The sequence below is a fragment of the Anser brachyrhynchus genome, assembly GCF_964034855.1.
Source record: "Anser brachyrhynchus genome assembly, chromosome: 19".
NCBI classification, from domain to species: domain Eukaryota; kingdom Metazoa; phylum Chordata; class Aves; order Anseriformes; family Anatidae; genus Anser; species Anser brachyrhynchus.
In genome coordinates this window covers 724,000-749,551 of record NC_137712.1, presented here as the reverse complement: position 1 = coordinate 749,551, position 25,552 = coordinate 724,000, and the positions used below count along the sequence as shown (strand labels likewise).

Here is a 25,552-nt window from a genome sequence, read left to right as displayed (position 1 = left end):
GCCCCGTCGGGCCCGGCCGCTCCCGCTCTTCCCCGAGCTCGCGAGCGCGGCGCCCGGCGCGCAGGGAGCCCAGGAGGGCGAGCGCAGGTCGATGGAGCGGGCGAGGATCGACCGGGGCCGAGGACCGGTTCAGTCTAATCCGAGTCGGGACGGGAGCCGGGAGACCTCGCTGGGACCCGAGCCCGGTGTCCGCCGCCGCTGCCCCGGGGACTGAGCCGCCTGCCCGGCGGGTCCGCTGGGCCGGGCGCCACGGCCCCTCCTCAGCGCGGCTGCTGCGGGCCGGGCAGCGCCCGGGTGCGGCGGTGCCTGCCCGCACGGGGAGCAGCTCCTTGGCCGGGGCGAGGGACGCGGCTGCGCTGGTAACGCGGGCCGCGGCCGGCCGCGGGAGCGGGGTGCCTGAAGGGCTTCGAGGGCTGGAGCCGAGGCGAGTGCGGAGGCGCCCGGGACGGCGCAGAAGGGCGCGGCCCGTCCCGGAGCTCCCGGCGCCGGGCGAGCCGCTGGCCCGCGGCGAGAGGGAGGACAGCGCGGAGCCGCGCCTGTCGCCGGGCCGGATCCGGGCGCGCGGGGCCGTGTCTGCGACGGAGTGAGGGACCGGGCAGCGGAGCGGCACCGCTCCGGGCCGGTACAGCCCTGACGGGCCCTGGCGCCCAGGCCCGTCCGCGGCGCCCTCGCCCCTCGGGGCGGGCGGAGGGTCCGAGACCGCTGCGCCACCAGGCAGCACGGCGAGGCGCTCCGCCGGCGGAGAGGGGACGCGGAGTCCAACTCTGTCTGCCGCACTGCCCTCAAAAATCCACTTAAAAAAGATGAAGGCACATGCAAATGTGTGGCGCCTCCTTGCTTGTGCCTTTAATCATGGTAAATTGACTATAGTTCCTCCAGGCCCCCCGAAAATGTACACAGCGCGCACCGCACCACAGCAGAGCTGGAACTCCCAGCGCGCCGCGCACATTCACACACGCACCCGCTGCCTTCCCCGGGGCTTTCTGGCGCTGCTCTGAGCAGCTCAGACAGTCCATGTGATCCAGCTTTCTCAGCAATTTTCCTACCCAAAAGCTGCCGTGAAGGGAACAGCGCACAGAGATAGCATCAGGCTGCCTATATCAAAGAGACCCTGCTTAATTAAAATACCGGCTCGGTGCTCGCCGCCTTCCACAGAGCACAGCCTTCGACCGCGGTCTGCCGGCCCGCTCCCGCCGAGACGGCGCGGGGGTTCCCGGGGCTCCCTGGGAGGGGTCGGGCCCTTTGAAAGGCTGCGCCGGCACCGATCACTGCAGGCTCGGGGCGCGGGCCCGCGCCGGCTCCAGGCCACCCACCCACCCACCCGCCGGCTGCACCCCGGGCCGCCTGAGCACCGGTCCTGCTCCCTGGCACTGCTGCGGCCTCGTCGCTGACCGGTCACCTGCTCCACGAGGCTGCCGGGCGAGAAGGGTCCCTGCCCGGGGCCAAGGTGAAGCCCCCGCCCGCTGCGGGCCGAGCCCCAGCGGTGTTGGCGGGCCGTCCCCGCCAGCCGCCCGCGGTGGACGGGCCGGTCCCCGGGGAGGGGCGGCTGCGAGGCGCGGGGAGACACCGCGTGGTTCACGGCGATCGTTTGTTTGTGCTACCGAGCAACAGCACGGTAATTTATTGTTATTGTTATTAGTAACTACACTTTGCAGCTCGCTTACATTTATCCTTCCGAGGGAGGGAGAGCGGGCTGCATCAGTCATCGCCGAGCGCACCCGACGTGCACTCTTCCCGGGCTGCGGAGCCGCTCCGCCGCGGCTCCCGGTCCGGCGACGCTGCAAGTGTCCCCTCGCGACGGCCCAGACCCTTCGGCGGCCTGCGGAGCCGGCCCGGGGGCTGAGGCCGTCGGGGGAGAAGCACCGAACGGCGGGTGGCACCCCGGGCGCTCCGTCGGGCTGAGCCGCGGGCTGCAGAGCCCTTCTGGGGAGAGGCCGCCGCTCGGGGAAGGGCTCCGCGGGTCTCCTGCACCGGTGCGCCCCCGCCGCGCCCGCCCCGAGGTGTGTCTGCCCGCCGTGCGGCCGGGCCGGTGCGCCACGAGCAGGGCCGGGCTCCCTCAGCACCGCCCGCCCCCGCCGCGGGACGGTCTCCGGGCAGCGACGGTTCGGTGTCGGCCGCCTGCCAGCGGCAAAGGCCGTGGTTCCGCGGGGCAGCGAGTCGCGGAGTCCAGCTGTGGATAGAGAAACAGGACAAAGTGAGACGGAGCCGACGGCACCTAGTGCAGCCCCGCGGCATCCCGCTCCCCCCACGTCCCGCGTCCGCATCGCTGCAGACGGGGCCGGTGGCTGCGGCGCCCGGGCCCAGGCGCCCGGCCAGACGAGAGGCTGCTCCGCGCCGGCCGGGAGCGAGCAGAGCGGCCGCCGCCTCCCCGCGGGGCCGCCCCCGGGCCCTGCGCTCGCCGGCCCCGGGCCCCGAGCCGCGGCGCCGGCCCCGGGCTTCCTGGGCTTGCCTCGCCCCGGCTGACCCCGGCCCGCTCTCGGCTCGGCCCCGCACCGCCCGCGGCTCGCCCCGGCCGTGCCGCCGCGCGCCGGCAGGGGGCAGGCTGCACCCGAGGCCGCCCCGAGCAGCAGAGCCGGGCCGGGCCGGGCCGGGCCGGGCCGCGGTCGCAGCGCGGTCGCCGCCTCCAGCGGACCGGGGAGCCCGCCCGCAGCCGGAGATCAGGCTTTGCGCCCGAGGGGCTGCACGCTCCGCATCGGCTCGGCAAAGTCCGCACCCTGCGGAGCTCCCCCCGCACCCCCGCGGGTTGCGGACACCGCTCCAGGGGCAGCGGGCGCTGCGCGTCCCGCGCCCCGACGGACCGCACGCACGCACCTCGGGGAACATCGCGCCGGGCCCGGCGGGGCGGCCGCACGCACCCCGCCGGGAGTGCAGAAAAAAGCACGGGCACAGACGGGGCTGCACACGCATGCACGCAGCCAGGATGCGCAGACACCCACACACCCGACCAGGGGCTACACGCTCACGCAGAGAAAACGGAGAGGTCCTCTCCTTCCTCTCCTTCCTCTCCTTCCTCTCCTTCCTCTCCTTCCTCTCCTTCCTCTCCTTCCTCTCCTTCCTCTCCTTCCTCTCCTTCCTCTCCTTCCTCTCCTTCCTCTCTTTCGTTCAGACCCGGGCCCCCCGCCGTCCCGGGCACGCACACGCAGCGCGGAGCACGGCGGGTCTGTCACGCACACATCCGCACACCCGCGGGGAGCGGGTCTTGCCGCGCACCCACGGCCGAGCCCCCCCCGGGCTCCGCGGCGCTCGGGCACACGCGTGCACGCGCCTGAGCAGGGCCGACGACGAGGGAAGAGGACGGGAGCGCCGCTCCCACGCGGGCGGTCACCGCCTCATCCTCGGCCGCGGGAGCTGCGCGAATCCACGCGCACAACTGCAGCAGCCACGAAGGTTCCTCAGGTGGATTCAAACCAGCGTTATTTACTCCTATACCCTATTCTTCCCTGCCTTGTTTAGGAAATACAGAAGGGTGACTGGTTGCTCAACTCTTAAAATTAAAACAAAACACCTCAAAACAAAAAGATTTGTCTTGCAAATAAATACGGAATTAGAACCAAGCCACGGGGAGGAGGGGTTGTGTCAGGCTTGGTTATGTTTTATTTCTGTGATGGTTTTGCGCGTGGGTGTTTTAATTGTATTTTGTTTTTCGTTAAAAGCACTTTATAAACCGAATATAACACCTCATCGAATTGTTCTCGGGGTAACAGGCAGGGATAACAATTATCCGGTGCAGTGTTCGTACACACACATGGCAAGAAGTAACAAATCTTTGGTGTGATATTTGTGAGTAAAAGCCCACGAACAAAGATTGAATTATTGCTGTGGGTGCGAGTTTGGGAGGGTTCCCGTTCCTCTCTCAACGGTCCCGCCGCAGAGGATTGGTGTTTTTTTTTGTTTGGTTGGTTTTTTTTTAATTTGAAGTTACAAAAACTATTGCGGAAAGGACAGAGGGACTCCCATTTTCCTCGCAATTGTCGAACACAGTTTAACATAGCCGTTGTGTGATGGAGAAAACTGAATCCTTACACGACAATAGGAAGGGAACATAAAAAATTAATGTAAACGAGAAGCTTTTTTTTCTCCGCTGATTGAACTCTGAAATCTAAGCAGCTTTTATCTTGATCTCAGAATTAAATAATCATATATTATTTTTTCGGTATTAGCTACAAAGGTTTTCAGATTTGTATTGTCCCGAACAAAAATCAAATAAGCTCTACTACTTAAAACCCTTTCCAAAATATTTGACTAAAACGTAATTACGAATTTCATTCAGAGATGTTTCTGTACGAAGAGAAAGAAGGCTTTACCTTAAGACCCAGAAAAAAAAGCATTAAGTAATTCAAGTTAACACTTGTCCTGCTTATTAAATATCAATATTTTGGGAGCATTACAAAATAAACTCTCTTCCTTCAGCAGGGTCACAGCATATCACGGGTCACATTAAGAAACCCGGTACTGAATCCTTTCCAGACTTTTATTTCCTTAGATTTAAATTTTTAACGGTATCAGCAAAAAAACAAAAACGAAAGGAAAGCCCCAAACATGGTATTTCAGGAATTCTCTCTCTAGCATATGGAGAGCGGTGGGTATCGCTTTTCTTATATGTTTCTTTCTGAACAAAAAAGAACAGAAGAGCGCGGTAAATTAAAATATGCTTTTTTTTTTCGCACGTGCATATTGTGTGCAAATATGTAATTATATATATAAACACAGAGCATCTACGCGTTCAAATACTTTTGCATTTAAGAGAACGAAACAGTACAGCACATCCAAAGCTCTCTGCAGCCAGTCGCGTTAAACGGTATTTAGACAGTACGTGCGGACACAGCGCTCCCGAGCGCGCTGAGCGCTCCCGGGCACGGCCGCGGGACGGTCCCGCCGCCCTCGGCCCGGGGGTCGGCCCCTCGGAAAGGAGCGGAGTCACCGGACGCTCCCTCGGGCCGGGCCGGGCCGGGCCCTCCGCGCCCGCACGCCGAGCCCCGCGGGGCGCCGCCCGGTAGCCCTGCGGCGGCCGCCCGGCCCCGCGCCGCGCCGCTCCGCGCCGGCCACCGGGCCCCTCCGCGGGCAGCCGGGGCCAGGGCCCCGGCCCCGCGCCGTAGCGGAGCCGGCCGGCAGCGACGGGCGTTAACGGCGCGGCCCCGCGCCCCTGCCCCGTCCCCGCCAGGTGCCGGCGGGGACAAAGGCGCGGCCCCGCCGCCCGGCGGCTCTCGCCCGGGGGCTGCCCGCGGCCGCCCGGGCCCCGCCGCCACCTGCCCGCGGCCCTGGCCGGCGGGCCGCCCGCGCGGCGGGGCCGGCGGCGCAGCTACGTACCCCGGGGCAGGAGCCAGGAGCTGCCGTCGGGCCGAGCTGCCGGCTGTCGGCCGCCGCCCGGCCGGAGCGGAGCCCGGCGGGGACTCAGGGAGCCGCTCGGGGACGCTCCTCGGCGGCCGCGCTCTCTTCTCCCGGCCGCTCGCCCCAGCCCCGGCCCCGGTCCCGGCCCCGGCCCCAGGACCAGGCCCCCGGCCCGCGGGGGCGCGCCCCGGCCCCGCGCGCTGTCCGCGCGCCCCGCGGCCGCCCCGAGTCGCCCCGGGGGTGCGCGGAGCCCGCCCGCCCCGCGCCTCGGGCGCCGCCGCGCTTCGGGGGCTGCGGGGGCCCGCCGGGGCCAGGGCACTATTTGACGTCGAGGAGACGGATCACCGCGGCGCAGCGATACGGCGCGCACCAATGGAGTTCAAATGTCAGCAAGTTTGAGGAGGGGTGAGGCGCCGGGGGGTGTGTTCCTCCGCCGCGGCCCCTTCTCTAAACGGCGCGGCTCCTCGGGACGCCGCATGGCACATGGGCTGCGGAGCGCCGGGGAAGCCCCGCCGCCCCGCCCGGCCCCGCCGCGCCGCTCCGCCCGGCCCCGGCCCCGGCCCCGGCCCCGGCCCCGGCCCCGGGAGGGCCCTCCGCGGAGGGCGTGGGGCTCCGGCGAGCAGGTGACAACGCGGGCTGCCCAGCGCCGTGTGCGGAGCATGTGCGCGCCTGTGTAGCACGGGCTGCCCCCATGGGCAGCGGCGCCGGCTCCTTCCTCTGCCCCCCGTCTCTGGAAGTTCAGGCAGGAAACGCTCCTCATGTCTCCCAGATAAAAATAAAAGCGACTCCCTCCTCCCAGCAACAGAGTGTCCCAGAGCTCGGCCAGACGCGGGGCTGAGCCGGCCCCGCCGCCCGGCAGCCCGTCTCCCCCGGCCGCCCCGGAGCGCCGGCCAGCGCCGCCGCCTGCCCCATGGATATTGCAACAGGTCCCGAGTCCTTGGAAAGGTGCTTTACGCGGGGCCAGTCGGACTGCTCAAAGATGCTGGACGGTATTAAAATGGAAGATCACCCTCTGCGCTCGGGTCCGGCCACGTTAGGAGTGTTACTGGGTGAGTTGCTGCTCGTTTCTCGGCTATGCCAAAAAGCAAACCCTGCTGCTCCCCTGGCTCCGCTCGGTGCCCGGGGCTGCGCTCTGACGGAGCCCGAGCCCGGCTGGCTGCGGGCTGAGCAGCCTCGCCCCGGGCTGCAGGCGGGCGCGGAACTTTCTAACTGACACTTGCGGGGCGCAGACCTGGAGGCGGCCACGCTCGCCCCTGCCGAAGTCCGAGGCCGGCCGAGCTGCGCTGCTCGCGGCTGCCCGACTCCGGGCGCCGCAGCGGGGCCGGGGCCGGGGCCGGGGCCGGGGCCGGGGCCGGGCGCGAGAGCGGCGCGGGGCCGGGGAGGCGCGGGCCCGTCCCGCCGCTTCACGCCGCTCTTTGCCGTTCCCAGGGTCGGACTGCCAGCACCAGGCCGTGTGCGAAGGCTGCCAGAGGCCCATCTCGGATCGGTTTCTGATGAGGGTGAACGAGTCCTCCTGGCACGAAGAGTGTTTGCAGTGCGCGGTGTGTCAGCAAGCCCTCACCACCAGCTGCTACTTCCGGGACCGAAAGCTCTACTGCAAACAGGACTACCAACAGTAAGAACACTCCGTGCGTCCCGCCGGCCTGGCCCGGCTCAGCCCGGCCCGGCACGGCTTGGCAGGGCCCGGCTCGGCCCCGCGGTGCCCGCCGGCGGCGAGCGAAGCCCTGGCAGCGTGGCCCGGCCCGCCTCGGAGGCACGCTGCGAGACTCGGAGCGTGTTTCTGAGCGGGCCGCCTCTGGCAGCTTCCCACCGCGATCGTGCGAACGCCCAGAGCCCCTCAGGGACGGGGGGCTGCGCCCGTGCCGCGGACCCGGGGCTGCTGTGGGTGGCGGCCCCGGCTAGCGGGGACGCCGGCGCCGAGGCGGAGCGGCCGCCTGGAAATTAACGTTGCAGCGAACGGCGCTGAACGAGCGTTGAGACAAAATGTCCTTCCGAAGGGGGAGCTGCCCGCCGCGGGCTCCACAGCGCTTGGACCCGTTGCGGTCCGGGGTCCTGCGGTGCCGTCGGAGGGGGGCGGCGGCGGCTCGGCGCGACGCGGCCCGGCCCGGCGCGGCCCGCCGCAGCTGTCGCCACCTGGGCTGCGGAGGCACCGCAGGGCCCGTCCGCCCGGGGTCGAGCCCCGTCCCGCCGGCGCCCCGGAGCTGCGCGGGGACAGCCCCGGCGGCCGGCCCGCGGTTAGTGCCGGCCGCGCCCGGCGCCGCGCAGGGAGCCCGGCGGCGCGGCGCCCCGAGCGGGCGGTGAGCGCCGGGGCCCCCGCGCGGGGCTCGGCGGGGCCGTCGGGGCGCACCCGTCGGGGCGAGACCGGGCGCGGGGCGCCCGTCGCCGGCTGCCGGGCCGCTGTCGGGGCGCGGAGGGCGCGCGGGCGGCCGTGCCCGCGGGCCGTGGCCGCAGGGTCTGGCGCCGGCCGAGCCTCCACGGCAGAGCGAGCGCGGCGCTGACTCTTTCCTCCCGCGGCCGGGCGCTCCCCGCGCTTTATTTTATTTACACTTTATCCCCAAAATGTCAGGCTTTGTCGGGAAAGCGGCCCCCCGCCGCGCCGTGTCCTTGTGCGGAGACAGAGCTCCGGCCCTGCGTGGCGTTTGTCCTCCCCTGCAGAAGCCCACTTCATGCTTGTCACCGAAATTGAGGATCCTTTTTGTGCCGGGAGGGGGGCGAACATGGGCACTTCAATCACTAGGACATAATATGGCTCTGCTAGAAGTCTGGCAACAAACAAAGAACAACAACTATTGGTTTGCATCAACTTTTGTCAGGCATTCAGCAGGCTTCCAGAAAGGCCTGAAGTGGCTTAGTGGCAACAATGTGCATTTCATAGCTACAGCATGAAAATCCATCTCCATGGAAACTGGTAGTAAATGCTAACATGACATGCTGAGTATAAATATTGTTAAGGTTATAACTCTTGTATAAATGGCCTAGATAAATGTCCCCCTGTTTAGGAATTACAACAAAACGTGTTATTTCATACTGCAGCCCTTACCAGCATGCTATTAAAGAATCTTACACAGGCCTGGGTACTTCACATGAAAGTAGACCAGAGTTTGCCTCAGCTAGTTTGCCGCAGTCCTGCCCTTGTAGGAACTGAGATTTTAACAATATTTGTATTTTCTCGTACTCGTATTTGGGAAGAATCTTCACATACTTTGTCTTTTACTTCTACACAAAATAAAATACAGCCTACTAGCTAGTGTGGTAGCTCGATGAAAGTTTTGCCAGTGTAGGTAGTATTACCTTTGATATTTTTGTTAATTAAGAAAGAATTTTAAATAGTGTTTAGGCTACCTAAAAAAGCATTGTTTGGCAATGTAAATATTTATGTTTATTATAAATAAATGTACCACTTCGGTCCTATCTTTAGGTTCTGTAAAATAAAGGAGAATATTTTGTGAGTTAAAAAGCAAGATAATAGAGTACTGCTTTGTATTGCTTTGGAAAAAAAAAAGTTACTGACTGAAAATAGAAATGTAACTGGTTCAGAAATTTACATATTATCAAAAGTGTCCCATTGTATAGGGGGGAAATGGGGTAACCAGGCTGACGAGCAATAAAAAGATATCAACATGTTAGCCTTTGTTGAATCCCAGCACCTAGTGTGACATTACATGATAGCCTGCTGTGTGTGCCCCCAAGGACTGACAGCAGAAGTAGCTCATGGAAAGGGGAGGGGAGACATGGTAAATCAAAATTTGTTTTCCCTGAAATTTTATTAGCCCAAAAGAGCAAACGTGAAACTATGCTGAAACTGTTTGCGTGCTTTCCCTGTCTGTAATGTTTTAAGCTTAGAGAAGCATTCTTTTATGATAGCTAAAGTATAGAAATAGCTATAAAGACATGAAAACTATTTTCACGGGCTGTACGATGCAGATGATCAGTTTTATCGGTGTGGAGGGAGGAGTGAAGCCATGAGCAAGTTGTGCAAGTCATCTCCAGCATGCTAGTACAACCGTCATCCAAGACTGTAACGTACCATGATGTATAACACCTATGTGCTAAGCAAATGTGCTTTGGAGTGCAGCGGTGAAACAGTACCGGTACAGAAGAAGACAATATCAGTAAAATCAGGTGCTTTCTGTTATCCTGAATCCTATTTACAGATCTCTGGAAAATAAAATAAGAGGGAGAATAAAGATTACTTAAATATCTTAGTTACTGAAATTAGCTTTAAATAGATTTTTCTGTATGTAGTAATGTAATTTAAAGGTCAGATTTCTCCAGAACTCCCAGGACTATAATCAAGTGCTGTGTGTATATCTTTGGAAAACTGATGTCTCGTCTTTCTAATGAAAGCAAGCTTCTGATGGGTCAGATATCAGACCTTAAACCTTTCACTGGGTCAGGAATGATTACTGCCCATCCTTGGATAAGGGCATTTCACATTAGGGGGGGAGGGTAAAAACATTTTTCTTTTTTTTTTTTTTCCTAATAAAAATGTTGGCTATTTGAAGCTACCCCTATGCTTGGAATGTTAGAATAAATGCTGGGGGAGGTGGATTAGTGGCCCAAGCATGGTTTGAAATAGTCAGAGGTGCCTGATAAATGTAATTTATTACAAAAATATCATTGGTGTATCAGTGGGACCAGCCTCTATGCTATGCATGAATTTTACACTCCTCTTACAGAACGCAGTTAAACTTTTTTTTTTTTTTCGTGAGTACATACTGATCTTTTGATTTTACGTGAAGTATTTATTTTGCTGAGATGTAATATTTTGAGGGTCACAGTACATTTGATTGCAAGGCTTTTAAGGAAAAATACAGAGCAGTACAATGGCACCAGGACGGCTGACTTTTGCAAGCCTGACTCAAACAGAATCTCTTTGATTTTAATGAGAGCTTTGCCAAATTGCAGTATTGTTGCGCATTTGGAACCTTACACTTGAGCTTTTTTTCCTAAAAAAGAAGTTTTCTTTCTGACAAACTGAAACCTTTAGAGTGAATGTTTCTCAAAAATAGGTGTTTGGCAGTAGTTATTTTCAGGTTATTTGCTTAAATGAATTTATTTATTGTATCACTCATAACAGTGCTTCTTGCTACAAAGCATTAGTAATTAGAAATATTACATATCTTTTTCATTTTCATTTTCTGTTTTTTTTTTTTGTGTGTGATTATGCTTTTCTGCTTTGTTTTTGTCTCACTACTGAGTGTTACACAATGATTTGCTCTAGTTATTGCTGATATTTAAAAATATAAATGCTATGAATAGTAACTATTTCAGGTTACATTTTTGCGTATGTAAGTAATAAATATAATTTCTAGAAAGTTCCGTATTCTTTTTGTAGCATTGAAAATAAAGGCTGTGGAGGGGGTCATTTATTCAAGGAACAGGGTAACAATCACAGTTCATATTTCATAATTTTTTATCTATGCATTTTAAGTTTTGCCTAGCGTAAGAAAGAGAAATATTTAGATTTTTGTTAGATTCTTCACGATGTGTCAGGCGTTGTTTTAGCATCATTGTTGGATGCTATTAATAAAAGTACTTGCCATGTATTTCTGGTACATATTGATACTGTTCTTCATCTTTAGATCCTTTCTTGGCTGTGACTGTACTTACTTTTTATGTAAAATCAGCGTGGAGCAGCATGTACCTAACAGAAAGGAAACAAAATGCTGTGGAACTTCTTTGCTGTGTGTAAATGTTAACCTCTCTAGATTCTGGAAATTCCATCACGAGCGTAATAGTGAGACTTATGTTTCCCGGTTCTATTGCATTTTATATTCAAAATAGAAAAGCTTCCTATTAGTAAATGTCTCTAATTTTCATGAATGTTATTTTTCTTCCAGAGAGAGAGAGTGAGCATTTCTATCATGAGAGCAGGCTGTGGAATGTAGGCAGAATTCGTGGTACAAGAGGTGACTCGAGTTCTCAGATTCTGCTACACGCAGAGTGGGTAATACTGTTTACTAACAGGAAGATTTTATTTGTTTTCAGTTTTACATTTTTTTAAACTGAGGAACATCAGACTTATTGTTATGTTCATCAGTACAATTGTTCATCATCTGAATTTGGTAAAATTTTGCAGAGCAGTGGTGTCCCACTCCACTCCATTTGCCTCCTGCATTAGACTGTCTCTAGTCCTCGTGAATGTGTCATTAGGAAATAGCATAAAACTGATTGAAACTTAGAGATGAGGAGTAGCATAAGCACATACCCAGGACATAGAGTAATGATTAAAGTTATGTCATCCACTAAAAATGCTTTTAAAAGTGTCTGAAATACTCTGGCATTTTTTTCTGAAAAACCAAACGTTCCTGCATTATCAGACATATCAGCCCAATTAAAACGTCTTTGTAAGATCAGGCTTTACGAGCACCTCAAAACAATTCCAAAAGCAGGAGTGTTACAGAAATGTAACTTATTTCTGCAGATGACATCAGCAGAGTAGCCAGAGATTGGGCAGAACCCCCTCAGGTCCCCCCTGCGTCAGCAGGAATTCATCTCCTTGCAGCACGTAGAAGAGGTTGCAGAGGAGATAACTGCGCAAGTTTTGAAATGGCACTGGATCAACAGAGCCAGCGAAGAGAACAGAGTTTGGTTAGAAGTTAGACTGAATGAATAGTAGCAGACATATAGAGTGGAGCATGTTGTAAGAATTTGGGGAGATATTTTGGTTTCCTTCAACAATCATGGTAAACTTACTGGACAAAATAATTACAACAGTTATATATAAATTGTACTTATCCATGGTAGAAAATGATAGGGAAGAACTTTTTGCAATGTAGGCAATATGCAACTAGATTAAAAAGAGGATAATTTATAATATCAAACTTCCATCATTAGAAGAAATAATAAACATGATACACACTGTGAAAATTTCTTCACCAAAATATATAATAAACAGGAGTATTTTGTATTCTGCTAAGAAATCACATCTATTATTTTTTGGCCTAACATTTTAAGCTAGTTCAAAGGCATACATTGCACCTTTTCAGCTATTAGTAATATATCATGATGAAATGTCTGGATTATAATGTATTTTCTTAGATCAATTACGTTATTAGTGTATTTCAATTGTAAATGTATATCTTCCGTGCCTCTGTTGTGGAGCAGCCTATAAAGCATGATATGTCTTAAAACACTTACTGCTCTTGTGATCTTTAAAAGTTGGGGCATATTTAATAACAGTTAGAGTCTGCTTAAATTAGTCAGATAGTTGGGAATAAATTTTCAGAAGAAAAAAAAGGAGTATTTTTTCATAATGTATCTGTTAGTTTTATTTTTCATTCCAGACAAAATCCACAAAACTCAGATTTATACTAAATCTGCTTTTCTTCACTACTGTTCTTGAAACAAGAATTGATTTGATTTTGTTTAATATCTCATTCTACTGGAATGAAGAATGCAGCAGATAAAGTAAATTATTAGACATGAGCTTGAGTTCCCTACATACTCACAGTGCAAGTCAGTGGGAGATTAGAGTGCACAAGAAAAGAGGATGGGGCCTTCAGTGGGTATAATGAAATACATACTTAAAAACAAACACGCTTGCTGTCCTGCATTGTGAAATGAGTGTGTACACGCAGTTAGGCGCAGAGACATACACACACACACGCCTCCCACCCCAGTACCCATACACAAAGAAGCCCATAGACTTCTGCTGACATGCTCAGTGGGGTAATTTTGGGGGGAAGACAGGATTAGTAACATGCTTCTGCTCAGTGGGGTAATTTGAGGGGGAAGAGAGGATTAGTAAAATACTTCATTTTTCTTATCATTGTTAGACTGAAGAGCCGACAAGTACATTTTATGTTTGTTTGGTTTGCACAATACTTCTTGGGCTGTTTGGTTCTTGTGTCAGTTTTGGAAGAATGTGATGTGTAAATGTAATAGTAATATTTCAAGATTTCACAAGTTGCATAATGTTCAGATTCACAAAAAGACTGTGAATTTTAAACCCCAGCAAAATGGAAAAAGAACGTTACAGTATCTTTTAAAAAGGGTGTTTCAGGTCAAAAGACATACTTGCAGGGGAAAAAAAAAAAACAAAAACAGGGATAAATGCTGCTTTTTTCCTGCATTATTTTTTCTTGTATGATAAGTCATGTTATTGCTCAGGTAAGGTAAGAAAGCAAGCAAGCAAGTAAATAAAACTGTGAAGTGAATTGTACAGCAATCTCCAGTAAAGGTAAACAAGCCATGTATTACTCTTGGATGGTTTAGTGTGGTGGAAAGATTTTTTTTGGCATGATTTGGGGATGATTGCATTACTCAGGAGGCAAAGATTGACTCATAATGAAATGACAGTGTCTTGTTCATTACAAAATATCAAAACTCCACATTTGTTCTGAAACAAAGAAGAAGGTTAGATGTGTGCGATGTTCACAGTGCGATGTGAACCTTGACAGCTGAGCCACTGGCAGCCAAATTCTGAAATTAGAGGACTTACCGTGGATTTAGATGAGTGCAATTAAGAACACAAATTTCCTTTCTTTAAGTGAATTGGATAAATATATCAAGCAAGCAGGGAAAGATTATTCAATATACACCTTGCAGACCTACGTAATTGTAGTGTGCTGTATCTAAAGCTGTTACTTAAAACTGATTTTAGCTTGATAAAAAATGTTAGGTTTTTTTTTTTTTTAGAAAACAGAAGTGTTTTCTGAATTAAGACGCTGTAAAAATGTAACGGAGATAAGATTATTTTGCAGATAACTTTAACAGCACTGGTAATGTTTAGGGATAGAGACACTACTTCCACTATGTAAACTAAGTAAAAAAAAATCATGTGAACAAATCCATATCTAATGTAAAATAAATACTGAAAGTAAAGTTAGACTTCTGAATTCAAGAATATAGAGCATGAAAGAAAAAAAATGAAGAAAAAAAACTTTTCAGGTAGAACAAGCTGACCTTTGGTTTTAAATATAATGTTCTTTGGTGTTTATAACATGCATGCTAAAATAGATCCAAATATCTGAGTCTTACTTGCCGCGTTCAGCAAAATTATTCACCATTTCCAGATGCTTCTTTAAATTCAAGATAAAATTGAGGCAGATCTTTGACTTTTTTTTTTTTTTTTAATTACTACGATTGCATTTTCTTTAAGTTCCTGAACTTGCTTTGGCTAGACTGTTACTCTTCAAATGAAATTTTGTCTTGCTTTTGTTTTACCTCTTGGTATGCCTGCCTGCAATTGCTTTGAACATATGTTGACAAACTTGTCCAATCGCTCTGACTAAAGCAGTCACAGAGATCAGATCCAGCCACTGGCATCAGCGGGTTTTATAAAAAGTAAGGCAAATTATTGTGCTAGAGTGATGTGAGGAGCAGACGGGGATTTCTGTTCCCTGGAAGTGAGCAGTCAGTTGTCAAAACTGCGAAATAGGCTCTGATTCTTACCAAACAAATTACCAATAACAAACATTGTCTCCTTTTATACAACCGACACATACATAGAATATATGTGTTGCCATTGCCCTTTATTGGGTATTGAATGCACCTTATAAGTAGAAAGCACCATGTGTGGCAAATTACGCAATTGTAATGGAGATTATATAGGAGCTAACCCCTTAAAGTATCTTGTATGCAACATTAAGTATACACTGTCTTTAGAAGATAAAATGTTCAGATCAGTATTACCAGAGGAACTCAGGATCTGTTACAACTTTTCAAGACTGAGATGGAAATCTACCAGCCCAGCTAAAACCTACCTGCATGTTTCTTATCACGATGCTCAGATTGAACAGAGAGAATTTTACTCTTCTTTCAAAAACTATTTGCCGTGGGCAACTGAACAAGGAGACATTTGCAAGATTGTATTACAGTAAAGGAATTGTTAATATGATTAATTCCAGTTTGTTATTTTGTTGGTTTTGAAATTTTACAGTGATCTTCATTATAGATACAGCAGAACCGATACAGCACAAATTGATTAAATGCCCTTTAATATCAACATAGACAAGGAATAACATATTTCTTAGGAACTTTATAAGGGTTTATACTCCAGTGTTTCTATAACAAGCCAACACATTTAGAGAAAACACTTGTCACGGAGGTCATTTGCTTTGTTTCCAAAACATACTACATATTTTATTTAGTATGCAAAAAAATTTTCCTTTGCAAATGTTGACATGAACTTGTGAACATGCAATTCCTATTGACTTCAATGAGAGCCATCCTCGCTCATCAAAGGATAGAATTTGGCTCTTGATTTTACTGCAATCAGTATATTATTTATAATGTACAAGCATGCACATGCACTCTCCCAGTAAGAGCTAATAGAATTTATGTGCACATGCTGAGGACCAAATCCTCCTGGTAGCTGTTTAGGAAGTTTGCTTTCATGTGTTTGTTCCTTAGTGCAACCTGAATCAGCATTCACTGATTACAAAAACAAAAAACAGAACTAAAAAAAGAATAGAGGTCTTTACATAATCGTCTACACCAATGCTATTCTTCACAGTTATTACTTTTATTATTATTATTATTATTATCATAGGAAGCGAGCAAATTTGAATTTGCAGAAAAAAATATTAATAATCTCCTAAAGCATTTATTACAACCAGTGATTACTCACTGTTCCATCAGACTGACTCAAACATTGCTACTTCTTGCAGTAGTTTCTCTTTTCAAAATTTAGCACTAATGCATTCCTTGTATATTAGAAAGCATGTTTCTTACAGAATGTGCATGTGAGAGGTGTGACTGGGAACAGTGTTTGTTCTTCAGAGGTCAGGCTCGGCAGAGCGCTGGGCATCGCTGACTTCCACAACCAGAGCTGGGGTCACCAGGAGCTCTGCAGGACCAGACCCTTAGGCTGCCGCATGATACGTGCCAAAACCCATTAGTGAGAAAGATTACAATTGTCATTAACATCCATTCCACAGAACAGTTGTTTTCAACCTGTGTGATCCTATCCTTCGACATAATCAGCTTGCCTACAGCTAGCATTTTTCTATCACCTGATAGAGCCTACTCCTTTAACTTCCCACTGGAAACAGCTTCTCTGATTTCTAATTTTCTGTTTTATGTCACAACTTTAATCCAGTTTCATGGGAGGGAGGGTGTTTGCTGAGGTTTCTTTTGATAATGCATGTAAAATGAGACAAGTATTTAATTCTGTATTGTACAGAACAGGCTTATTAGTAAATCAGAATAAAGCATGGTAGGAAACCAGGAAACTGAGTGAGTCGCAAAACACAAAAAAATGCAAAACAGAACACTGAAATGACCACAGAATAGGCAAGCTGCCTCCAGTTGGTAGAAGCTTTGGTGCAGCGGGGTACAGCTTTATGTGGTAGTCTGGTAGCTCCAGCACTACCCATAAATATTCAGGATTTTCTGCAGACATTTCTTTGTAGTTAATGATCAGTGTTAAGCAACCTCTACTGCAACAGCTCTTCATTTATATATTTTAGCAGTGCTGTGCCCTCAGAACTGTGGTAGATCTTGGCCAGGAGCAGGCCAACCTTCCTGTCTCTGTGAACCTTGTAGTGAGCTTTTAACGTGGTCAGGAGCCACAGAAGGGATGATTGCAGATGCTGCAGGGAGCTGTGGGAGGACATTGAGCTGGGAGGAGTGAGAGATGCCTCCAGCTGCCCACGGTCCCGCTGCTGCAACACAGGCTGGAGCTGGCTGGGCGCTCAGCCTTGTTTTCACCTGGTTTATTTCTTCCAGCAGCTGGGGATGTAGGCTACCTGGTCCATCCTCCCTGTCAGGCAAATGATGGAGCTGTGCTTGAGCTGCTCGTGAACTGCACATAGATCAAAAGCCCCCAGCTTGGCTCCTCCAGGCTGCGGCAGGGGAGCGGGAGCCGTGTGGGCACACAGGTTGGTGCACACTGTGTGTTTGGGATGCGGTCGCACACGCTGTCTATTCAGAGGTGTCTGCATGGTCATTGGGATGTTTGTGTTTCTGACTTTTCCTCCCCTCTGACCTGGATATTAATAATCACGGCTTGCCAACTGAATTTCCTCTCTATGAAGGTTTGTACAGGCAGGCTTGATTCAGTGCCTATCTGTTGCACTTTTGGAGAGCAGTCCTCATGCTGCCGGAGCTTGTAGCGGGCTGTGGCTCTCGCTGAGGTCAGCAGTGCATTCCTGATGCAGCTGTCACCGGCACACGAAGTGCTCCCTGCACGAGGCTGCTGATGCTGCCAGGTCATTGGCCCCCACAAGGGCCTGAGCTGGCAAATCCTCCCTCACAGGGCTCCCTAAGTAATGCCCTGGAAGCCAACTTCCCTGGCATGCAGTGGCTTGCAGTATCATGCAAGTCCAGGCTACTTGACAGTAAATGTCTAGAGAGAGCTTGGTGGAGCTGTTCACTGCAGTTTTTAGGAATGAGGCTCTTCATAGGCCAAAGCTGCCCCAAGTACCTTGTTTAACATTGCAAGTTGTCCACTCAGTTGGATCTCGGCATGGGCTTCATCTGGCGACGATGAAGGTTTTGCACATGGAGCACGACCCCATGGGTCAGCTTCCCCTCGTGCTAGAGCTGAAGAAGAAAGTGTGATGGGGCCCTACATGAATGCTCAAACCAGCAGTAAGGCTTTAGAAATCCAACCCTTTCCTTCTCTAAATGTCCTGACAATGACAAGCTCCTGTTCTTCACAACTCTGGTGGCTCTGTTGTCCTTCACAAGCTGCTTGTATTCCCTGTGCTTACGTGCACTGGGGAAATGGAAATATTATAATTCTAGTGCTTCAGTCAGCTTCTGATTATTAATGATTAGACTCCAGAGTCATAAAGGAAGAAGATATAGAGAAAGAAACAGCAAAACCTGCCCCTGTGCAGAGCCAGTCTGTCCCAAGTCCCAGTGAATGAGTTTTGCCTCCCACACATGGCTCTCTTGAAACTGTAGAAGAAAAAAAATATTCCGAAGTGATTCTATTGATAGTAACTTCACGACACGTCGGTATGGTTTTTGTTACATGCAAACAATCACACAGACTCGGGAGAATACATGCCTTTCCGTGTTTTTAAATGGCCGTTTTTAGCTTTTAGGTTTCGGTGCTTTAAGCACCACGTAGTAACAGAAGGCGGCCAGGGAAGACTCAGTGAAGGTGGGCGAACCGACGCCGTACGGAGCAAGCCCCCGGACGGGCCGCAAGCAGAGCTTGCGTCCGCAGCTGGGCAGGGAGCGGGGCGGGGGCTCCCGGACCGCTGCTGCCGCCAGCCCTACGGCGCGGGGTGCGGGCCCCGCCGCGCCCGGCAGCAGGCACCGGGGACGCGCTGCCCGTCGGCTGCGCCCGGCAGCACGCGAGCAGGCGGCGGGGGCCGCCCCGGCCACCGCCGCGCCCTGCCGAGGGCCGGCCGCGCTGCTGGCGGGTGTCCCGCCGGCGGCGGCCGCGGGAGGGCCGCCGGGCCGCGGGGCTCGGGCTCGCCTCCCCGCGCGCCCCCGTCCTCGGCGGGCGCCGGGCCTCGTCCCGCGGCTCGGAGGCGGCCCCGAGCCGAGCGGCGGCCCCGGCGGGGCGGGCGCGGGGAGCGCCGGGCGCCGCGCCCCGGCTGCGGCGTCTGCGGAGCGCGGGGCTCCGCGGGGCCCGAGCGCGCTGCGGGGCCCGGCCGCGGGGTCCCGGGGCCGGGGCCGGCGCCGGCCCGGAGGCACCGCCGGCCCCAGCCGCCGCCCCCGCCGGGGCGCGGTGCTCCCCCGGCCGCGGAGGGAGCGGTCCCGCGCTCCCGCTATCGCCGCGCCCGGCGGCGGTGCCGCCCGTCCGCGGACCCCCCGCGCCGCACGTCGGGCGCGCGGAGGCTTCGCAGCGGCCGGATGCTGCCTCGCTCCCGTTCACACACGCGCGCGAGAGCAATCGCGTGTTTCATCGCATTTTCCCCCGGTTTTCCCGAGCTGCGAGGATGCTGGGCACACATTTCACCTTACAAAAATCGCGAAGGGGCGACAGTACCAGTGCGGTATCCCCGTGCAGTTCATGTTGGCGTTTGCGTGGGCACTGATCCCTGCACCAGATATGACAATGCCCTGTGTGTGCATTCGGGTTTGTGCGAATGTGCTTGTACAAAGACAAGCAATGCTATGGTTTCTTACAGCTGGAACACAACTTGGCAGTACTTGTAGTACAAAATACGGGGGAATACTTGTAGTATAAAATCCAAAATTAAGAGCAATATATGAAACGTTACAAGATTACAAATGCAGTAGAAATATTTGAGGGAATAAATGGAATGTGAGATGTTGCAGCAATGCTATCACTGCTTGGCATCATTGGTTTCAACCTGCCAGGCTTTGTGGTTGGAGCTGTAACACACAAGCGAGCCAGCCCGTAGGAGCAGAAGGCGTTGCTGCCAGCAGCCACATTGTTCATGGAGGGACACAAGTATGGTGCTGCAGCTGCTGCACCGTGGTTACTCCTGGTTGTCACTGCCTGGTGGGAACCACGGTGGGAGGGCTCTGCATGGAGGACGTGGGGTTTGTCTCACAGCTGCAGCTTGCCACGTGCCCAGCTCTGGGAGAGGTGACACACGTCCAGCTGCTTGCAGGGGTCTCCGAGCTGCTGGGGCACATCCCGTCTGAGCGGAGCAGCCAGTGCTGGCAGGGTAAGCAGCTCCTGTTAGCTTGGCCCTCAGAGCCACGCTGCCTCAGCCTCCCTGCCCGTGCCTGGGCCAGTTCCCCAGCATGGCTTTGTGGGTGTGGAATAAATTAGCCTTGATGGCGCCTGCATTAATTTTATGTGGGAGAATCCCCAGCCATTCCAGGGCAATTAAAGGAAGAGCAGCCTTGCCCAGCACAGCTTCCTTCCCATCCAGCCGCCACTCCTGCTCAAGGAGATGGGAGGACTGAATGATGGGCTGCACTTGGGGCCCTGCCACCTGCCTATTGGCTGCAGTCAGAGCAGGGTGGTCCACGGCCCATGGGGACCATGCTCCTCAGCTGGGACAGGCAATGGGACTGCACAGTGGCTGAGATCAGTGAGCCGATGCTCGTGTTACAGAAAGGATGTAGAACAAGCCCAAGGCAAGCAAGCTGTCTTCGTTTCATACATGTTCCATGAATACTGGTTGTCTAGCATAACTGAAGCCTGTTTGTGGCTTTTTTTTTAACTTAAAAATTCAGCTCATATTTTGGCAGGGGTTGTCTGAGTGCGTAGCGGATACATTCAATGACAGAGCTGTAACAGTCAGTTTGTTGGATGCCACAATTAAACCTCAGCTTTTTCACCCAGCCATTTGAAAGCCAGTGGCAAGTTGTCACTCAGGCAAGAATACTTACAAACAAGGTCAGTGCATAGCCCCAGATCCTAACAATGTGATTTTCATCACCTTACCAGTCTTTGGGGAGTCTTCAGCTCCCATCTGGAAGTACCTTCAACCCTTTCCAGCTACGGATCTTGAAATAACGAGAACAGAGAGAAAACCAAAATTACATGGAGTTTATTGCCATTTCAGAAGGGAAAAAGTGTTTGAAAAAGTTTATTCAGGAAGCCAGGGGAAGTTAAGTGGGAGACATTTGCCATTTCATCAGTCTGTTGGTGATAGCCATTCATGCCATAAATGGCTTGTGTCATTTGATGCCAAAAATAACACAATTTTCCTCCCCAAAGGCCTATAGGGTTTTTTTTTGCAATAAATGTTTATTTGTTAATAATATACTTTAAACAGCCCAGTCTTGACCTCAAGTCTCCAAAAGAATCCATCTTCTCTCTGAAAAATCCTACATAGTTTGTGTAATTTTTTCTGGGAAGGTGTAATTGATGGTGCAGTGAAGGGTAGTGTGTTTGCTTTAACTACTGCAGCTGCGTGGATTAACTGTTTATAAGGGCCTACTGTGCTTTGAATGGCTACTTTCTTAGATTTCAAGCCATAATTGACAGCACTTCCTAATGGTTTTGTGGATTTGCTTAAGTTTGATCAGTAAAAATAAATTTCTGCATTTAGCTCACCCATTGTTCTTTTCTCCTGGCTGTTTTGATATCTTTTAAACATTTCTTTGTGATAGTTCTGTTTCATTGGTTAGCCTACAAAGTGCAGCATTTCAAATGGAGATGACTGATACAACTACCTTGTAGATCTGAGCTTGGGTTAGATCTAGTTCCACATCTTGTGTTGATTTTAGAAGAAAACGTAATAGAAATTTGGGTACATAGCAAATAACCTGTATGCAAATATTTCTGACAGGTTTTCTCAATTTAGTTATTTGGAGTCTCTACAGTTTAGCACAGAACTGACAGGTATGACATAGGTGCAATTAAATATTTGAAAACATAAAAAAGGATTTTGTAAATATGCTTAATGTAGAAACTGTTATATTGAGAAAAAAATAGTAAGTCAGGTAGTTAATTTATAATATCTTACACTGGTTTGATATTGTCTTCCCAAAAGCTGGAGTTAGGTTTCCACTGGCAAAGTGTTTGTGGAATGTCAGTGGTATGTGATCTACAGCCCAGTAATCTAACAATTGTCTTTTCATTAAATTACCAACTACCACTGATTTAACCAATGTTAAATCATGTTTTTGTTCTACTATCTACCACTCTGATCCTTCTTTCTTATGATTTTTATTTAAATTTTTACTAAAAAAAAAAACCAACACACAAAGTATTAAGACACTTGTCAGAATTTTTGCTCGTTCTTAAATGCAAATGTGGTTTTCTTGAAGAAATATATAGGACTTATTTTCTTTAAGAACAACTGAGCTATGGAAGAGAGTTACACGTTTAATTTCTCAAAGCATTCCAGCTTAAAGTGCTAGTTTGTTGTCAGTCAGACAGGCACTTGGACAAAATAAGGAACAGTATGTATAAAATGAATGGAATTTATTTTTTTCTTTAAACATTTTGCATTTGTGAAGCTAAATTATTTGGATAGCATGCACACTTGGGTACCTAGTGTAAAACTTACTTTAGTGGGACACCGTGCTGCTAAATGGCACTAGTAGTTTACACAGAATATGTTTGCAATGCATTAATTGTGACAAGTATATGGTGATTTTAAAAATATATATTTTTGAGAAGCACAGCTTCTAGCTTGGCTTGTCATCCTGCAATAATAAGGTGGTTAATTTTACCCAGTGTCTTCAGCTGTTTACAAGGTAAAGTTACACACACAACTAGTTGAAGAACTAGGAGTCTTAGGGTAGCTAAACTGCATGGCAAATGCTAATTTACTTCCCAGAGGTATTTTCTGGGGCAATCTAAGCCACTGTAACCTGAACAACTCTCCTCTTCTGTTGCTGGCAAAGGCTTGTCTTGTCTTTTTGTCCGGTTTGATTTTTCCAGGACAGACTTCTTGACCTTAAATTTAGCCTCTGTTGGATCAGTCCTGTTAAAACAAGATCAAGTCCAAACTTTCTTTCCCAATTTGAAAATATTTGGAAAATAACTTTAAGACTTTTCACAGCTTCCTGCCATCCTGCAGCTTCTGGCACTGCTGGTGAGTTCGAGCCAGAGCAAACAGCTCTGCTGCTGCTGGTGGGGGCTGCTCCCGTGGGGCCCCGCGGTGTGCACGGGGCTGCAGGGGCTCCATGGCCTGGGGGTGTTTGCAGCTCAGCAGTAATGGCAGCCAGCATATCTTGTCCTGTCTGAGGAGCAGAGCAGAGAGCAGAGGAGAGGTGCACAGGGTGTGCCTCGGCCTGTGGTGTGCACGTGAGCTGCCATAGCAGGCAGTGCATGCAGCGGTTCGTGCCCCACTGCTGACCAGCCTGGCCACGTGGCCTGCCTCACTCATCTCCCAGTGGTGTGCGTGATGGCCTCCAGTGACACAGAGTGATGTCTGGGCTGTCTTGGGAATGTTGGGGGACCACGCATGAGGACATGAGTCCTGTGGTTGCCTGGGGGCTGTGCTTGGCATGGTCAGGATGCATGTGGGCTGCTCACAGCACAGCCACGTGGCTGCGTGGGTGTCCAGCTACAGCATGCCCAAGGACAGCGGCGCCACATCCTCTGCACTAGTGCTAGGGGTCAAGCATCCTGTCACTCTCCTCTGTCCCCAGAAGGCAGCACTGTTCAAACCTCATGTGCTTCCTCTCAGACATGGGAGAGCTTCCATGCTGCCAGGGCTCCTCTGGTCACTCTGGCCTGTGTGTCATGGGCTGGACCTGCCCTGCTCCTAGCCACACAGCAGTGCTCCCTGGCTTATCCCTATGGGCACCAGTGACGTCTCTCCAGGTCCTTCCAAGGCAGTGCGCAGTGACTCATGTGTCAGCATCGGCTGCCTGTTTGTGAAACCAAAAAGAAACCTGAAATTGGCTGAGAGCAAAACAGCCACATCTCTAAGGCTAATATGGATTTGCCACTTTAAGAGGATATTAAACGTCCTCCTTTGTTGTACAGAGACTGGGCTTTGCAATTTTTCAGTCTTTTTGCCAGCTTACTTTTGCATTAAAGCAACTGACATAACATTTACCTTTATCCTTGTGCATGAGTATTCCTGCTAATTAATTCAGTAACTTTTGACCTTCTGTTTAAAAGATCACAATTGATGGTGTTCCTGAAGACACTGACGTCCTTCAGGATGCTTAGTCATTCATTTATTATGAACATAGCTGTAGCGTGATGGCTCGCATCTTTGTCCTGTTATATTCTTGTAATAGCTAACATTAACAAAGTCAAATGGACAAATGAACAAGAGGAAAAGAAGAAAAGCAAAGGAGCAATTAAATGTAACTTTTCATCATGAAAAGGATTTCACTGGTTTATCTTCTAATAAGATTATGTCACTGACACAAGTACCTAGAAGCCCTTGATTGACAGCCTCCTGTACTTTTATCAGGCAGTGTGACACTAAACCTCAGGGCCTTTTGTCCGATAGAGTGAGCTCACGGAAACTTGCCATCCTAATCCCCTTATTCATGTCAAGCACAGAAAAGAAGTCCTGATCAGATGGCACCTTACAACAGTGTCACCTCCACCCCCTCGTAGCTGGATGAACACTGGACATCTGCTTAGTTCTCTGACTGCACTTTGCTCTGTTGGAGCAGAGAGCTCCTGCCTACTGTATTACACATTCCCACTCCTGACTGCTCTAAGCTGTGATTATTACATGTTTTTGGTGTATCACGCCTTGCACTGCTGTGAATGATTTGCATTTTCTGTCCTACTTCCATCCAGGGGAAGCTGGCTATGTAGTGCAGAAAATCCCAGGGGGACGATAGGAGGATTGTTAGGCTAACTTTTCGCGTTTTAATTTTCTTAGCATTTCTCAAAAGAAGGAAAGACCTTTAGGAAGGTATTTCTTTTTCCTTCATGCCTTTAAGACTATGTCAGGAGATGTATCACTAAGCGTCTACAAACTTTCTGTTGAGAGAATGGAGTAAGTAGAACTAAAAACAAATGATCTTTTCATGACTGTAGGGTCAACATGAGGTGCAAAATATTGTTATTGTTTAGTGGTAATTGTTAATAGGTTTAATATTTTTCCAAAGCTCAGAACAGAATTCTATGTAGTCCTCAAGGTATGGATACCTATAGAATTCGCTCCTAAGTGTTGTAGAAGTCAACAATTCATCCCAATAGATGGTATTATAAGTTTCATAGCTCCAGCTCTTTCTTAGTTGTAGGAATTCCTTTGTGCGTATCCCTGCAGTAACCTATTTCAAGTAGGGGTTCCCTGTGGTGCTTTATTTACTTGTCCAACTGTTTGGAAGTCTGTTAGTCTAAAGATCAGATGCTCTGAAACAAATCTTATTACTTTAACCAGCTCTGCAAATTCTTCTTTCTCCATTTTTATTGACTTCTCTTCAGCTAGAACTAATACATGTGCAGCAGGTGGGCAAGCATGTCTCTCAAAGTTTAGCCTCTCAGATTTAACATGAGAAACGATAAATCTTTTTGTTTTTCTTGGAAAATGTGGGAAACCACAGGTATTTGAAGAGTTGCCTCTTTAGTGGATTTGTGAAATTTATACTGGTTGCTGCAATTTTTGAAACAGAAGTCTGGGAAATTTTAAAAGAATGCAAGAATGCTGCATTCTGGTGTATAGACTTTTTTTTTTTAAGCTTTAATCAAAAGCAAGGAAATGAGAAATTTTAAAGTTTTTTTTTTTTTTTTTTTTTTTAACTTTCATCCAGCGTGGCATTACTGGTAGAGATACTTCAATTAATTTGCTTCAAGCTAGTTTACTCAGCACTACTCACCAGTCTTAGTTTTAGAAGGTGTGTCTAGCTCCTCTGTATTTTTCATATTTATGAACATTTTTTAGTAAGTTTAGATGTTAAAAGTCAGTGCTAATTAAGTGTTTTAAGAAATTATCTTTCAGGAATTCCCCTTCCCCCACCCAGT

General features: G+C 50.4%; 2 protein-coding genes across 2 annotated transcripts in view; one reads left to right on the top strand and one right to left on the bottom strand.

Annotated features, from left to right (window-relative positions):
• Positions 1 to 661: 661 nt before the first annotated feature.
• Positions 662 to 6,240, bottom strand: LOC308180355 (uncharacterized protein; the record flags this gene model as incomplete). Its single annotated transcript, XM_080561818.1, has 3 exons — positions 662 to 2,170; positions 5,308 to 5,646; positions 6,132 to 6,240. 3 exons carry the CDS (start codon positions 6,238 to 6,240, stop codon positions 1,266 to 1,268), a joined length of 1,353 nt encoding a protein of 450 aa, XP_080417944.1. The 3' UTR covers positions 662 to 1,265.
• The window catches only part of LMX1B (LIM homeobox transcription factor 1 beta), a 109,153-nt gene continuing 89,348 nt past the window's right edge, over positions 5,748 to 25,552 (top strand). Inside the window, exons 1-2 of the mRNA XM_080561350.1 lie at positions 5,748 to 6,377; positions 6,757 to 6,943. Coding sequence (XP_080417476.1) covers positions 6,239 to 6,377; positions 6,757 to 6,943 — 326 coding nt within the window. The 5' untranslated portion in view covers positions 5,748 to 6,238. The remainder of the gene's footprint in view (positions 6,378 to 6,756; positions 6,944 to 25,552) is intronic.